The sequence below is a fragment of the Myotis nattereri genome (genome assembly GCF_964212035.1).
Source record: "Myotis nattereri genome assembly, chromosome: 5".
In the NCBI taxonomy this organism is placed as follows: Eukaryota; Metazoa; Chordata; class Mammalia; order Chiroptera; family Vespertilionidae; genus Myotis; species Myotis nattereri.
In genome coordinates, this window is record NC_138080.1 from 8,024,292 (window position 1) to 8,041,630 (window position 17,339).

Here is a 17,339-nt window from a genome sequence, read left to right on the forward strand (position 1 = left end):
GAGTAAAATTGTCTGGTAGGTATTAGGCTTATTTTTCAAAACTTCAGATGGAATTCATTACAGTTCAGTGACATATTTTTTCTTTCAGTCTTCCTACTTTTTGATCATTTAGTTCTCTCTGAGGGTGAACTTTGAAAGAGACTCGCCTTACCCATATGCTGTTTTCACCCCTCTTTCTCAGTGTGGACCTATGCCCAAAGGTCCTGACAAGGGCTTCAGACAAGCATGGCCAGCGTCCGCTGCAAGCTGGCCCATTACCTGGAGGACCTGGAGGACATGGACTTGAAGAAGTTCAAGATGCACTTAGAAGACTATCCTCCTCAGAAGGGCTGCATTGCACTTCCTCGGGGCCAGACAGAGAAAGCAGATCCTGTGGATCTAGCCACCCTTATGATCGACTTCAATGGGGAGGAGAAGGCATGGGCCATGGCAGTCTGGATTTTTGCTGCAATCAATAGGAGAGACCTTTATGAGAAAGCCAAGAGGGATGAGCCAAAGTGGGGTGAGTAGAAGAAGACAGTAACTGTTTTAATTGTGATAAGATATACACACAATATAAAATTTACCATCTTAACCTCCTTTAAGTGTATGTTTCTTTAGTATTCAACACATTCATGTTGCTATACAATTAATTGACAGAATTCTTTTTCATCTTGCAAAATGCTATACCCATTAAACAATTATTCATCTGCTTTCCTCAGCTCCTGGCATCCACCACCTACTTTCTGTCTCTATGAATTTGACTCCTCTAGGTACCTTTTACAAGTAGAGAATTTGTCACCCAGGTTGTCACATAAGACAGTATTTCATTCCTTTTTAAGGCAGAGTAATATTCCATGGTATTTCTATACCTTGGGATATAGTCCTAGAAGTGGGATTACTTATCAATGGGTATTCAGATTGCTTCTAGCTTTGCATTATTGTGAATAATGCTGCTATAAATGTGGGTGTACAAATTTAAATTCTTTGGGTATATGCCCAGAAGTGGAATTACTCAATTATATGGTAATTCTATGTTTAATTTTGTTGAAGAACTGTCATACTGTTTTCCATAGTGCCTGCACCACTTTATACTGCCACCAGCAGTGCATAAAGGTTAGAATTTCTCCATATCATCACCACACTTATTTTATATTTTAATAGTAGCTAACTTAGTGGGTGTGAGATGCTATCTCATTTTGGTTTTGATTTGAATTTCCCTATTAATTAGTGATATTGAGTGCATTTTCATGTGCTTGTTGGCATTTAATCTTTGAAGGAATGCTTATTCCTTTTGCCATATTTCAATTGAGTTGCTTGGTTTGTTGTTGTTGACTTGCAGGAGTTCTTTATATATCTTGGATATTAAGCCCCTATCTATCCTAATAAAAGACAAAGATGCTAATTGACCATACCTTTGCTACGCCCATCAGCCAATCAGAAGAGTATGCAAATTAACCCAACAAAGATGGCTGTTAAATTTGCATACTGCAGGCGGGGCAGGACAGTGCAATCCGCCACTTGCCCCGCCGCCATCAGCCATCTGGGCCTGCTGTGTGCGACCTGGGGTGGTGGAACGGGCGGCAGCACGATCAGCTGCCCTGCCCCGGCGACCCAGCGCGGGATCCGGGCCTGCCATCTGCCACCCGGGGAGCAGGCCTAAGCCAGCAGGTGGTTATCTCCTGAGGGGTTCCAGACTGTGAGAAGGCACAGGTTGGGCTGAGGGACACTGCCCCCCCACCAGTGCACAAATTTTTGTGCACCAGGCCTCTAGTTAGATATATGATTTGCAAATATTTTCTCCCATTTCATCCATGGGTTGCCTTTTTAAAAAAATACTTATTTATTGTCTAAAGTTTTACATATGCCTCCTTTTTCCCCAATTGACTCCCCCCAGTCCCCCCAGCCATTCCCACCCCGGGCAAAACCCCACTGCCCCAGTGTCTGTATCCATTGGTTATGCTAATATGCATTCATACAAGTGCTTTGGTTGCTCTCTAACCCCCCCCCCCCCCCATCATTTCTCTGGATCTATTCTTTTTTTTTTTTTTTAAATATATTTTATTGATTTTTCACAGAGAGGAAGGGAGAGAGATAGAGAGTTAGAAACATCGATGAGAGAGAAACATTGATCAGCTGCCTCCTGCACACCTTCCACCGGGTATGTGCCAGCAACCAAGGTACATGCCCTTGACCGGAATCGAACCTGGGACCTTTGAGTCCTCAGGCCGACGCTCTATCCACTGAGCCAAGCCGGTTACGGCTGGATCTATTCTTGTTCATCAGATTATGTTGATCATTATATCCCACATGTGCGTGAGATCATGTTATATTTATCTTTCTCCAACTGGCTTATTTTGCTTAGCATAATGCTCTCCAGTTCCATCCATGCTGTTGCAAATGATAAAAGTTCCTTCTTTTTTATAGCGGCATAGTATTCCATTGTGTAGATGTACCACGGTTTTTTAATCCACTCATCTGCTGATGGGCACTTAGGTTGTTTCCAAATCTTAGCTATTATAAATTGTGCTGCTATGAACATAGGGGTGCATAAATCCTTTCTAATTGGTGTTTCCAGTTTCTTAGGCTATAGTCCTAGAAGTGGGATTACTGGGTCAAATGGGAGTCCCATTTTTAGTTTTTTGAGGAAACTCCATAATGTCTTCCACAGTGGCTGCACCAGTCTGCATTCCCACCAGCAAAGCAGGAAGGTTTCTTTTTTTCCACATACTCACCAGCACTTGTTGTTTGTTGCTTTGTTGATGATAGCCATTCTGACAGGTGTGAGATGGTACTGCATTGTCATTTTGATTTGCATCTCTCAGATGATTAGTGACTCTGAGCATGTTTTCATATGTCTCTGGGCCTTTTGTATGTCCCTTTTTGAAAAGTGTCTATTAAGATCCTTTGCCCATTTTTTGATTGGATCGTTCATCTTCCTTTTGTTAAGTTGTATGAGTTCTCTGTAAATTTTGGAGATTAAACCCTTATCGGAAATATCATTGGCAAATATGTTCTCCCATGCAGTGGGCTTTCTGGTTGTTTTGTTGATGGTTTCTTTTGCTGTGCAGAAGCTTTTTATTTTGATGTAGTCCCATTTGTTTATTTTTTCCTTAGTCTCCATTGCCCTAGGACCTGTGTCTGTAAAGATATTGCTATAACATATGTCTGTGATTTTGCTGCCTATGGAGTCTTATAGGATTTTTATGGTTTCCCATGGTACATTCAAGTCCTTTAGCCATTTTGAGTTTGTTTTTGTGTATTGTGTAAGTTGGTGGTCTAGTTTCATTTTTTTGCATGTATCTGACCAAATTTCTCAGCACCATTTATTGAAGAGACTGTCTTGACTCCATTGTATCCTCTTGACTCCTTTGTCAAATATTAATTGAGCATAATGGCTTGGGTTTATTTCTGGGTTCTCTGTTCTGTTCCATTGGTCTATATGTCTGTTCTTGTGCCAGTACCAGGCAGTTTTGAGAGCCGTGGCTTGGTAATATAGCTTGATATCTGGTACTGTGATCCTCCAACTTTATTCTTCTTTCTCAGGATTGCTGTGGCTATGCTGGGTGTTTTTTTTTTTTATTTTTATTCTAGATGAATTTTTGGCGAGTTTTTACTAAGTCTGTGAAATATGCTGTTGGTATTTTAATGGGGATTGCATTGAATCTAAAAATTGCTATGGTTAGTATGGACATTTTAATGATATTGATCCTACCAATCCACGGACATGGCATGTTCATCCATTTGTTTATGTCTTCCTCTGTCTCTTTTTTCAATGTCCTGTAGTTTTCTGAGTACAGGTCTTTTACGTCTGTAGTTAAGTTTATTCCTAGGTATCTTAATTTTTTTGGTGTAATGGTAAATGGGATTGTTTTTTTCATTTCTCTTTCTGTGAGTTCATTATTGGTGTATAAAAAGGCCATAGATATCTGGGTGTTAATTTTGTATCCTGCTACATTGCCAAATTTATTTATTAGGTCTAGTAGTTTTTTGATGGAGTCTTTGGGGTTTTCAATGTATAGTATCATGTCATCTGCGAATAAGGACAATTTTACTTCTTCTTGTCCAATTTGGATGCTTTTTATTTCTTCTTCTTGTCTGATCACTATGGCTAGCACTTCCAGTACTATGTTGAACAGAACTGGTTAAAGTGGGCATCCCTGTCTTTTTCCTGTTGTTAGGGGAAATGAGTTTAGTTTTTCTCCATTGAGTATGATGTTGGTTGTAGGTTTGTCATATAGGCTTTTTATTATGTTGAGGTATGATCCCTCTATTCCCACTTTTCTAAGAGTTTCTATTAAGAAATGGTGTTGGATTTTGTCAAATGCTTTTTCTGCATCAATTTATATGATTATGTGATTTTTATCTCTCAGTTTGTTAATATGATGTATCACATTTATTGATTTGCAGATATTGTATAATTCTTGCATTCCAGGAATAAATCCCAGTTCATCATGGTGTATGATCTTTCTAATGTAATGCTGCATCCGATTTGCTAGAATTCTGTTGAGGATTCTAGCATCTATGTTCATCAAGGATATTGGCCTGTAGTTCTCTTTTTTTTGTGGTGTCTTTATCTGGTTTTGGGATTAGGGTAATGCTGGCTTCATAGAAAGAGTTGGAAATGTGCCTTCCTCTTGAATTTTTTGGGATAGTCTGAGGAGGACAGGTTTTAGTTCTTCTTTGAGTGCTTGGTAGAAATCCCCTGTAAAGCCATCAGGACCAGGGCTTTTGTTTGCTGGAAGATTTTTGATCACTGTTTCAATTTCTTTGGTAGTTAATGGCCTATTCAGGTTTTTTGATTATTCTTGATTGAGTTTTGGGAGCTTGTATTTTTCTAAGCATATGTCCATTTCATCTAGGTTGTCCATTTTGTTGGAATAGAGTTGTTCATAGTATTTTTTCATAATCATTTGTATTTCTGTGGGGTCGGTTGTTACTTCACCTCTTTCATTTCTGATTTTGTTTATTTGGGTCCTCTTTCTTTGCTACTTGGTGAGCCTGGCTAGAGGTTCATTAATCTTGTTTATCCTTTCAAAGAACCAGCTCTTGGTGTTGTTGATCTTTTGTATTGTTTTTTTGGTCTCTACATTGGTTGCCTTTTTACTCTGTTAATGATATCCTTTGATGCATCAAAGTTGATAAGTTTGTTTTTTAAATCATTTCGTTTATGTTTCCTGGCTTCCTCCTCTTTCGATATGGTAGGAGAAGGTGGAAGAAAGCAGTTTTCTTTTTTCTAACTCCTTTAGAAACCCAAGTCAGGGCTTATGTACCCCTAAGAAACTTCCCTGATTAGTTCCACTTTATCCACATCTTTTCCGTGTCTGAAACTTCCTCCAGGTCTCCATCAAATTCTTTGTCTGTTTGCATGGCTAACAGGCTCTGGCTCAGGGGCAACCTCTCACCTTACAGAGCTATGTGATGTGTGTAGAAAAGCCTCTTTTATAAACATTACTTTGGGCATGTGAAGGGCAAAATATTGTCTTCCTTTTTGTGGACAGGGTAGGGGTGAGGTTCTTCCTTTGACTTGGTGTTCTGAGCAAGGGAAGACAACAGGGAAGGCTCAGAGGAATCTAGAAAATCATAGGATGATGATTTTGAGCTAGTGAAAAGGAAAGATATATATGAACCCGCAGATCAGAGGAAGCATGGCAAGGCGGGGCACCAATGTGGGTGTGATAAGGAAGAGAAAATGACATAGGGGCACCAGGAGGGGTGCATAGCTGTGGGTGTTCACATAACACAATTATAATTGTGTCAGTACTTACATACTCAGTAACCAAAGTTAAATCATAGTTGCAGAAGTAGTTCATTAAGTAGTTTTTACAGATTTTGTTCATTTTTCACAAGAACCCCATGAAGCCAGCACTTTCAAATGAACTTTCAATTTCATTATACTAAGGGCAATAAGCCAGTCACTAAAAGAGAAATACTATAAGAGTAGGCACAGAAAATGGTGGTTGCCAGGGGCTACAGGGAGAGGGGAATGGAAAATTATTTAATGGGCATAGATTCTCAGTTTTTGCAAGACTTCTGGAATTGATTGCCAAACAATGTGAAGAGAGCCTGTAAGAAGTTCTGATTGTCTGTGGCGGTGTCCTCATCAGGACCAAGGCCAGGATTCAACGCCAGGTGTGTCTTTGGTTCAAGCCTGGCTCATAACCACTACGACATCTTAGCTTCCACATCTGGGTTTTGAGGTAGAAAAATTATTACTAGAGTTAGAACTTCTTTTGGGGGTGGGGGTGGGAGGAGTGGCTAGAGCAAGCATGTCAAACCTGCGGCTGGCAGGACCCACTGGCTGTGAATTTGACATGCTTGGGCTAGAGTTAGGTTTTAAGTAAGAGTTAAATTGTGGTTTTGGTTTGAGTTAATGTTTGGATTTTATTTTGTGATCAAGTTACCAATAGCATTTGCATTAGGGGAAGCAGAGGCCTATTAGGAATCCTTCCTGTCCCTCTTGGGCTCCTGCCCACTTAAAGTTATCCATACTGTCTATTTCCCCTGAATTTCTCCTAGGACATACCTCTTTGAAATGTGTCATTTAGTGACTGTTTATATCTGTAGTTCTCAACTGTGGATGCAGGTTGGAACTTTATAAATGTAATGGTGCCAGACCCCACCTCACATGGGTTGAAAATCAGTACTTTTTTTTCCCAGAGGACATTCATTCTTTTACTCACTTGTTTGTGTTTTTTTTTTTTTTTTGAAAATAAGTATTTTTAAAGCTTTGTAGGTGAATCTAAAGTCAGCCAGGATTCTGCACCACTGAGTTAGACATAAACCAGATAGGTAATTCTCCCTCTTGAAGACCTAGAATGAGGGTAAGATGAATTCCAGGCACTTGGGGTCAGGGAGGGATGATCCTGCTGGCCCATGGTCATCTTGGGGATATTGGGGAGCATGGAGATGGCCTCAACAACAGAGCATTGTGGTGGTGGTGAGAGGGTTTGGCTGCCAAATACATATGAAGAACAGAGAAACCTGCCTGCCCCACATTTTTGCCAGGTGTTTTCTAGGCCTGGGAGAGAGATTCTGAGACTGGATTCTGTGGGTACACAATGCTCAGAGGGTGGATCACTGCCATTACTTTGAAATTAGGACCAGGAGAACACCCTTGACTGGACCTTTGGCTGCACACCTGTCATTTGCAACTCTGAGCTATGTTTTGGGTTGGCAGATGTCCAGGCAAGTGCCTTTGACCTGTGCCTAGTGCTGAGTCTCAATTATATCACCGTAGGCAAGAGTCCTAGTTTTTGACACTTCGTGTATTTTTCTTTATAATTTCAGATAATGCACATGTTTCTGTGGTATGCCGGGAAGAAAGCCTCGAAGAAGAGTGGATGGGTTTATTGGGGTTCCTTTCCAGAATCTCTATTTGTAAAAAAAAAGAAGGTAATCATGGGGGTGGTGCTTTCATTTGGGTTTGGAGACATAGTCTGGGAGGCACTGGAAAGCTGGTCATCCTCTTAAGTGCTCCTGCTCCTTGTAGCTGAAGACATGGATACATGTTCACCTGGCTCCTTGCTCGCCCCAAACCAAGGAGAGCCATTGAGTGTTTCAGATTTTAAAAAGCATGGCCTGCAGGGAGTAAGACTGAATAAAAAGGATTTTTGGCTGGGGGCAGCACAAAGGCACTTTGCTGTTCTTCTGATCAACTCTGTATAGGAAGATTTATAACCAAGTAGTGGAGAGGAACTGCACCCCATCTCTTAGCTCCAGTCACCACAGGCTCCTGTTGAGAGCTCAATTTAGGTGGATATGCTCAGGCTTCTCCCAGAGTCTAACTTTCTGTCTCTGCCATAGATTACTGTAAGAAATACAGAAATCATGTAAGAAGCAGATTCCAGTATATCAAAGACAGGAATGCCCGTCTGGGTGAAAGCGTGAACCTCAACAAACGTTACACCAGGCTGCGTCTCATCAAGGAACATCAGAGCCAGCAGGAGAGGGAGCATGAACTCCTGGCAATTGGTAGGACCTTGGCCAAGATGCAAGATGGCCCTATGAGTTCCATGAACTTGGAATTGCTGTTTGATCCTGAGGATCAACACACTGAACCTGTGCACACGGTGGTGTTCCAGGGATCAGCAGGCATTGGGAAAACAATACTGGCCAGGAAGATCATGTTGGACTGGGCATCAGAGAAACTTTACCAGGGAAGGTTTGACTATTTGTTCTACATCCACTGTCGGGAGGTAAGCCTGGGGATACGAAGGAGCCTGGGGGACCTGATGGTCAGCTGCTGCCCTGACCCAAACCCACCCATATGCAAGATTGTGAGGAAGCCTTCCAGGATCCTCTTCCTCATGGATGGCTTTGATGAGCTGCAAGGAGCATTTGATGAGCACACAGAGGCGCTCTGCACAGACTGGCAGAAGGTGGAGCGGGGAGACATTCTCCTGAGCAGCCTCATCAAAAAGAGGCTGTTTCCTGAGGCCTCGCTGATCATCACCACGAGGCCTGTGGCCCTGGAGAAACTGCACCACTTGCTGGACCGTCCACGGCATGTGGAGATCCTGGGTTTCTCAGAGGCCAAGAAGAAGGAATATTTTTTCAAGTATTTCTCAGATGAACAGCAAGCTCAGGAAGCCTTTAGGTTGATTCAGGAGAATGAGGTCCTCTTCACCATGTGCTTTATTCCCCTGGTCTGCTGGATCGTGTGCACTGGACTGAAACAGCAGATGGACAGTGGCAAGAATCTTGCTCAGACATCCAAGACCACCACTGCAGTGTACATCTTCTTCCTCTCCAGTTTGTTGCAATCACAAGCAGGAAGCCAGAAGCACCACGTTTCTGCCAACCTTCGGGGCCTCTGCTCATTGGCTGCAGATGGAATCTGGAACCAGAAAATCTTGTTTGAGGAGGGTGACCTAAGGAACCATGGCCTGCAGAAGGCGGATGTGTCTGCTTTCCTGAGGGTGAATCTATTCCAAAAGGAAGTGGAATGTGAGAAATTCTACAGCTTCATCCACATGACTTTCCAGGAGTTCTTTGCTGCCATGTACTACTTGCTGGAAGAGGAGGAACAGCAGGATGCAAAGAACATGCCACAGAGTCATTCGGAGCTCCCCAACAGAGACATGACAGTTCTTCTTGAAAACTATGGCAAATTTGAAAAAGGGTATCTGATTTTTGTTGTCCGTTTCCTCTTTGGTCTTATAAACCAGGAGAGAACTTCGTACTTGGAGAGAAAACTGAGTTGTAAGATTTCTCAGCAAATCAGGCTGGAGCTGCTGAAGTGGATTGAAGCAAAAGCCAAGGCCAAGACCCTGAAGATGCAGCCCAGCCAGCTGGAGTTGTTCTACTGCTTGTATGAGATGCAGGAAGAGGACTTTGTGCAAAAGGCCATGGACTACTTCCCCAAAATTGAGATCAATCTCTCCACCAGAATGGACCATGTGGTTTCCTCTTTCTGTATCAAGAACTGTCACAATGTGCAATCCCTTTCCCTGAGGTTGCTCCATAACTCGCCCAAGGAGGAGGAGGAAGAGGAGGAGGAAGAGGAAGAGGAAGAGGAAGAGGAAGAGGAAGAGGAAGCTCAACACTCTGATGTGGACCAGTGTGTTGTCCCAGGTCCTCATATGGCCTCTTCTCATCGGTAAGGAAACCAATTTCAGGCAGGTCGTAGAACATGCCCTCTGCTTTTTAGCCACCTTTTTCTTTGCTCTTGCTCCCTCTCCCCTCTTATCAACTGTCTTTCAAATGCAGTTGCCACAACAATGCAATGCAACCACCATTTCTAGTAGATACCTTCACTGGTAGAGACTGAGCAATAGAAGAAGGGTAGCTAGACAAATGGGATGAGAAAAAGCCAATGAAACAATAGAGTACTGAGTAAAAGTGTTTGTAAATTCAAATTGCTTATAATTCATTTGGGGATTCTAGTTCATATTAGCCAGTCAATACCAAAGGGGCAAAATAAGCCAAGTGACTTTGTTCCAGGATCACAGAGGACAGAGGGCCCTTAGCACTGAGCACCAAATGAAGTTTTCTCAGATTGAAGCCTGAGCCTGCCTTGATAGAGTGGTGGAGATGTGGGTGAGAGGAGTAAAAGGTAAAGGGATTTGTGCAGTGGAGTACGGTAAGAACAAGATGTGAATGTGGTCTGAGGAAGAGTGTGTGTAGGAGACAATGGGGAGGGACACAGCTTCATTGGAACAAATGCAATACGGTGAAATTGAGGAAAATAGGGCTAGAAAGAGAGAGCATTCCTAGGCCCCACTGTGCTTGCAATCAAGTTATCACCAACAGCACTACATCACAGTCTGTTCACCCATGTGCTGGGGGGTTGGAAGCCCGTGGTTGGTTGGTACAGTGAAGCAGTTGTTACCCAACTTCTGAAATCCTTGCATGGAACTGCCACAACCACAATAGCTGTGGGAAGGTGCATGGGTGTGACCTCTGTAGAAGACACTAGACATCAGACAAAATTAAGGAGAAAGTAGGCTGGACTCTTCCATCAGCAGCAATGAATTTTCAATAGATTTTCTCTGTCTCTCCAGCATCTTTATTGTGCTGTCATCAAGGACCATCCTCTGGTCCTAATCCCAGTGACTTAAAGTTCAGTTGTGGGGACAGTTGGGAAATGCAGGTAGACTGAGGAAGATGGGCGATGGAAAGAACACTTGAAGAATGCACCTGAGGCACCCAGAAGGGGAACTCCCAATCTGCCAGATCCTAAAGGATGGGGAATGAGAGAGTTGAGTTGGGCAGAGGCAGCCCAGACAAAACAGCAGAGGCTCAGAGGGTGGGAGGTGGGAAAGTGGGATATGCTTCTATAGTGGCAAATAGTTTCAAATAGCTAGAAAGAAGATAGGGTAGGTGGAGAGAGAAAGAGGCAGACCTGCTCATTAAAGCCCTAAAAGACATGACCAAGAATCCACAGATGTGAGGAAGACTCACAGAGACTCTGAAACACCTAATGAAAAGCCTGATGCAGTCTCTCCAGATCTCAGATCCCTTCTTCTGAGGGCAGGTGCTTGCTTCATGTGTTCTAGAACCTTCTTGGGACCAGTGGCAGGGGCATCCACTCAGTGCCAGTTAGAGGTGCAGGCCAATGCCTGGTCGGTGTGGCTCATGGACTAGGAGATCACAGTTCGATTCCCAGTCAAGGCACATGCCCAGGTTGGGGACTCGATCCCTGGCAGGAGGCAACCGGTCAATTATTCTCTCTCATCATTGATGTTTCTATCCCTCTCTCTCTCCCCTTCCTCTCTCTGAAATCAATAGAAAACATGTAAAATATTTTTAAAAAAGAAGTGCAGGCCCAACCCAAGACCTGTGGGGTCAGAATCTGCATTTGAACAAGAGCTGCACATTGGAATCACCTGAAAATCTTTAAAATATTGATGTATCTGGTCCCATCACTGAGAGCCTGATGTTATTTCCAGGGTGTGGCTTGGCCTAGGGCAGGGGTGGGCAACCCCTGGCACGCGTGCCAAACATGGCACGCCAATAATTTTTGCTGGCACACGAAACCCTCTCTTATAATCTTCCATTTACAATTGTGAATCTTTGTTCTCAGTGATGAATTCTGTTAAGTCTTGCAATAGGAGTAGCCTGACAGATGAAAGTAGTAGCTCGTGCATATCTCTGAAGGTCATGAAATATAAACCTGATGTAAAATCTCTGTCATCAGTGATGCAGCAGCAAAAGTCCCACTGATAATATCAAACGGAGTCATAAAGTTTTCTGTCGGACTATCAGTGTACATGTATACATTTAAAAATAAATGTATTTTTCATCATCATATACTGTGTTTTTGTCGCTCAAATGAATTTTATTATTTCTTCAAGGTCCTTCACATAAGTACACTTGAAGAGATATCAAGTAGGCATAACATGTTCTCAAAAAATTAGGGTTGGCACCGCAGAAGAATTTTGAGTCAGAGATTTTGCTGGTTTTGGCACGCACTCACAAAATGGTTGCCCACCCCTGGCCTAGGGACTTTTGAGAGTACTGCTGATGCCACTGTGCAGCCAGGGTGAGAACTGGTCTCTGCATCACTTGGTAGAGTGACAGCTGACCAATGCGGGGGAGAGAGAGGGATAGAAATATCAACGATGAAAGAGAATTACCAAGGCTCCCTGCCTTCTTCACTCCTTGGTGGGCAACCTTTGATTTGGTGATTTATTTCTTCATCTCTGGGGGGCCATTGTCTCAATGGGTACCAGGCACTCCTGGTTCCTTAGCTTGTTTGCTGTTCTTAAAGACTGATTTTCTTCTGCATTTTCCCTTCCTTTCTAGATGGGTGAACTGCTATCTCACTTCCAGCATTTGTCGGAGCCTCTTCTCTGTCCTGGGTGCTAACCAGAACCTCACTGAATTGAACCTCAGTGGCAATCCTTTGGGGGATGCAGGGATGAAGGTGTTATGTGAAATGCTACAGAATCCTGGCTGTAATATTCAGAGATTGTGGTAAGAATCTCTCTGTGGTGTGTGTGTGTGTGTGTGTGTGTGTGTGTGTGTGTGTGTGTGTAGAGAGAAAGAAAGAGAGAGAGAGAGGAAGAGAGAGAGCTGGAGGAATATCTCAGGGGACAGATCAGTGGTTTTAGTTTCTCAGGGATGCCATGGCAATGTACCACAGATTGAGGGGCTTAAAAAACAGAAATATATATTTTTCACAGTCCCAGAGGCTGGAAGTTTAATATGAAGTTCTGGGCAGGGTTTGTTTCTACTGTGGATTGTTTCCTTGGGTGTAAATGGCATCTTCTCCCCGTGTGCTCACATGGTCTTTTTCTGCATGTCTGATCTCCACTTCTTACAAGGATGATTAGACCTGCTCTAATGACCTCATTTTAGCATAATGACCTATTTAAAAAGTCCATCTCCAAATACAGTCACACTCTGAGGTCCTAGTGGTTAAACCTTCAATGTATGAATTTTTTTGTGGGGAGCACAATTCAACCCATGACAAGTGAGAAGGCAGAAGAGATAAGAGTCCAGTTATTTGGGAAGTATTGGATAGAGAAGGATGAAGGGGAACGGAAAACAAGTCATTTGCTGGTGGTGGGTTAAAAGAGATATGACCTTCAAAAGCTTCCATTTCCTCATTGGCCATGCTCATAGATGTGAATCTGAGAGTTTCATCACATACAATGATGGCTACTGGGCTGGGACCCATCAGGACATTTTGTACAGATTGAATTGTCACAGGGAATTTCTGGTAGCTTTATTCTAAAGTGCTTGTTTTGAGTCCACACATGAATCAGACTCATGTGCCCTGAGTTGAGCACAGGGTGTATGGGTTATCCCTGCAGCCCTGTTCCATAGCACAGCTGCATTCTTGACAGCCCACCACTCTGAGATGCCTTACCTTTGTCTCTTGCTCATCATACCCACCCCATCCCCAATCTTATCAATTTTTCCTACTTTACAAGCCATTGCCCAACTTTCCTCATCTTCACTCCACCAGCCCAGATCCAACAACCACAATCACTTTTTTTGGATATTGCAATGGCTTCCAAGATCATCAACTTCCAAGGGCAGGATTTGTGTTTGTCTTGACATTGCCTTAAGAAGTGTCTTAGCACACATTAGTGCTCAAAAATACACACTGGCCCTGACCGGTGGGCTAAGTGGTTAGAGCCCCCCCTCTCTATTTCTCTCTCTCTCTCTCTCTCTCTCTCTCTCTCTCTCTCTCTCTCTCTCACACACACACACACACACACACACACACACACCCCTTACACTTAAGGGTTGCAGGTTCAATTTCTGATCAAGGGCACGTACATGGGTTGCAGGTTCCATCCTCTGGCCCTGATTGGGTCACATGGGGAGGGGGAAAGGCAATCAATCCATGTGTCTCTCTCACATCGATGTTTCTCTCTCTCTTGTCTCTCTCCCTCTCCCTCCCTCCCTCCTTTCCACTCCTTGAAAAGCAATGCAAAAATTATCCTCAGGTGAGGTCTTACAACCACCACAACAAAATACATACCTGAAGGAATAACATGGCTGTTTATTCTCCCTGCATCCACTTTTGCTACACTCCAACCCCTTGTTCATAACAGAAGTCAGAGGGTTATTTTAAAAATTCTACCTTAATCATGACATTCCACTTGCTTAAGTGCTATCTCTTCACTTTTAAAAAATGGAATACAGTCTTTTTAAATTGATTTTATTGGGGTAAAGTTGGTTAATAAAATTATCTAGGCTTCTGGTGTACAATTCTGTAATATATCATCTGTATATTGTATTGTGTGTTCACCACCCCAAGTTAAGTCTCCTTTCATAAGCATTTATCCCCCCATACCCTCTTTTACTTTCTCCAACCCTCTTTCCCTCTGGTAATAACCATAATGTTGTCTGTGTCCATATTTTGTGGGGGTTTTTGCTTAATCCCTTCATCTCTTTCACCTAGGCCTGCAACCTCCCACCCCTCTGATAGTTGTCAATCTGCTCTCTATCTATGAGAGTGTTTCTATTTTGTTTGTTAGTTTATTTTGTCCATTAGATTCCACATATAAATCATGTGGTACTTGTCTTTCTCTGACTGGCTTATTTCATTTAGCATAAAAATCTCCAGGTCCACCCTAACCAGTCTGGCTCAGTGGATAGAGCATTGGCCTGTGGACTGAAAGGTCCCAGGTTCAATTCTGGGCAAGGGCATGTATCTTGGTTGCAGGCACATCCCCAGTGGTGGTGGGGGGTGTGCAGGAGGCAGCTGATCGATGTTTCTCTCTCATCGATGTTTCTAACTCTCTATCCCTTTCCCTTCCTCTCTGTAAAAAATCAATAGAATACATTTTAAAAAAAATCTCCAGGTCCATCCATGCTGTTGCAAAAGGTAAGATTCCCTTCTTTTTTGACAGGCACACAGTATTCCATTGTGCAAATGTACCACAACTTTTTAAAATATATTTTATTAATTTTTTTTAATAGAGAGGAAGGGAGAGGGATAGAGAGTTAGAAATATCGACGAGAGAGAAACATCAATCTGCTGCCTCCTGCACACCTCCTACCGGGGATGTACCCGCAACCAAGGTATATATCCTTGACTGGAATCGAACCTGGGACCCTTCAGTCTGCAGGCCAATGCTCTATCCACTGAGCCAAACCGGTTACAGCATACCACAACTTTTTTAACCAATCATTTACTCATGGGAATTTGGACTATTTCCAAATCTTGGCAACTGTAAATAATGCTACAATGAACATAAGGGTATATCTCATTGCTCTCTTGATAAATTACAAATCCTTTCTAATTTTTGCCTTGAAGACTCCTTCTTTCCTTGAAGGCTCTGGCTGGGTTTGGCACTTCACCTGCCTCTCTGCCCTCATCCCACACTACTATCCCCATTGCCCCTCTGGATGCCCCTGTGTGATCCTAGGGAGTGAAACATAAATAGGGAGGTGTGGGTGATAATGAGTTGCTTTGCAGATAAATACATATTTAGTGGTTCATTTGCTTCTAATTGGTGTGAAGATGGAGACAGAACGATAGGGTGGTCCAGAAACCTCTAGGATATCTTAACTATTGTCCTGGAAAGGAAATAGGTTATTGTTCTTTTTCCTATGACAGAGACAAATCATTATTTTTAGTAATGGTGAGTGAGCGTATGTGTGTTTGTGTGTGTGTAAAACAAATCAAGAATCAGAACTGCTTGCTCCTCCAGTATGGATGGGGATCTGGGATTAAATCACTGAGCAGAATAGCAGGAATGGGGCTGGCAAAGTAAAGTAGATGGGTATAACCCTAGAGAGCCCGGCATCTGTCTGAGGGAATTTCAACTGTTAAGAGCATGTGGTACAGAAGTGGAACCCACAGCTTCACTACCCTTTTTATTTACAGAACAGGAACATGCCATTTATATATTGGAGAGTTGACCATTATTTACAAAGGGAGTTCACTGCCTGGTGCTCAGCAGTTGTGGTCTCAGGCTGAGAGAGCTAACTTCCCTATATGACTTGGGCTGTATTCAGGAGTTGTGATAACTTTTCAAAAACTTCATTATGCGCATGAGGGCATGTGTGTGTGTGTGTGGCGGGGGGGGGGGGGGGGGTTGGGGGCGGTAGGGGAGACCGGGGGAAGGTCAATGGGGAAAACAAGGAAACATATGTACTACTATTTATAATACTTTAAACAATAAAATAAAATTAAATAAAAACTTCATTATGATTTTTCCTTTGTAATGTGAGAATACAAGTGTCCCTGTTTAGGCTAAAAACATGTGCAAACCAGAGGCAATATGAGGCAGCTGTATTCTGACACTTTCTGTTTCTGTGCTTGGCATCAAGGTTGAGACAGTGTTGCCTTTCCCATCAGTGCTGTTTCTACATCTCCTCGGTCCTGAGTAGCACCTATATGCTGGTGGAACTGGATCTGAGCCACAATGCTCTGGCAGACTGCGGAGTCAAACGTGTGTGTGTGGGACTGAGGCATGCATTCTGCACTCTGAAGAAGCTGTGGTGAGTGTGAACTCATTTCCTCCTTGAAGCATGAACAGTGGCTCAATGAGCTCCCACAGGCTGGAGTGTTAGTGAGGGGATGGCCTTGGCTGCTCAGATGTCCCCTGTGTTACCTCAGGTGTTAGTCAGTAATTCCATCAGTTAGTGTTTGCTGTGGAAAAAGCCACATGCTAAGCACTGGAGGGGGAACTCAGTCAAAGTACTATGTTGCCTTTAAGGTGTTCACTGCCTAGCTGAAGAAATACAACCAGTATAATGCAGTGGTCTGGAAGAGTCTTGGGACTTCATGACAGGCCCTTGGTTTCAACATTGAATAGGAAAAATGGTGCTAAAGCATTGCACACACTTAATATTCTGTGCAGCCCTTTACCAAATGCTTCTGAGACACTTGAATTTTGAAGAAGAGAAGAAAGCACTTGAAAATGGTACAGTTAATGTACACCTATTAGGATGGTTATTATAAAACAGTGATGGCGAACCTATGACACACGTGTCAGAGGTGACACCCAAACTCATTTTTTTTGGTTGATTTTTCTTTGTTAAATGGCATTTAAATATATAAAATAAATATCAAAAATATAAATCTTTGTTTCACTATGGTTGTAAATATCAAAAAATTTCTATATGTGACACAGCACCAGAGTTAAGTTAGGGTTTTTCAAAATGCTGACACGCCGAGCTCAAAAGGTTCACCATCACTGTTATAAAACAACACAAAACAGAAAACATCAAGTGTTGGTGAGAATGTGGAGAAAGTGGAAATCTCATACTTTGTTGGTGGGAATGTTAAATGGTGCAGCTGCTGGGGAAAACTGTGTCAGTTCCTAAAAACATTAAACAGAATTACCAAAGAGTTGAAATGAGGCACTCAAACATGTCCTCAGCAGCGTTATTCACAATAGCCCCAAGGGGGAAACAACCCAAGTGTCCACCAATGGATAGATTTAAAA

At 42.8% G+C, this 17,339-nt stretch overlaps 1 protein-coding gene across 4 annotated transcripts in view; it reads left to right on the top strand.

Moving 5' to 3' along the window:
- Positions 1–225: 225 nt before the first annotated feature.
- The window catches only part of NLRP3 (NLR family pyrin domain containing 3), a gene marked incomplete at its 5' end in the record, with an annotated part of 47,027 nt that continues 29,913 nt past the window's right edge, over positions 226–17,339 (top strand). For 2 of the 4 annotated variants that reach the window (XM_081093253.1, XM_081093255.1), the window contains 5 exons: positions 226–502; positions 7,270–7,374; positions 7,786–9,580; positions 12,229–12,399; positions 16,219–16,389. In XM_081093253.1, coding sequence (XP_080949379.1) covers positions 226–502; positions 7,270–7,374; positions 7,786–9,580; positions 12,229–12,399; positions 16,219–16,389 — 2,519 coding nt within the window. The remainder of the gene's footprint in view (positions 503–7,269; positions 7,375–7,785; positions 9,581–12,228; positions 12,400–16,218; positions 16,390–17,339) is intronic. The other 2 variants (XM_081093254.1, XM_081093256.1) reach the window with 1 other exon arrangement.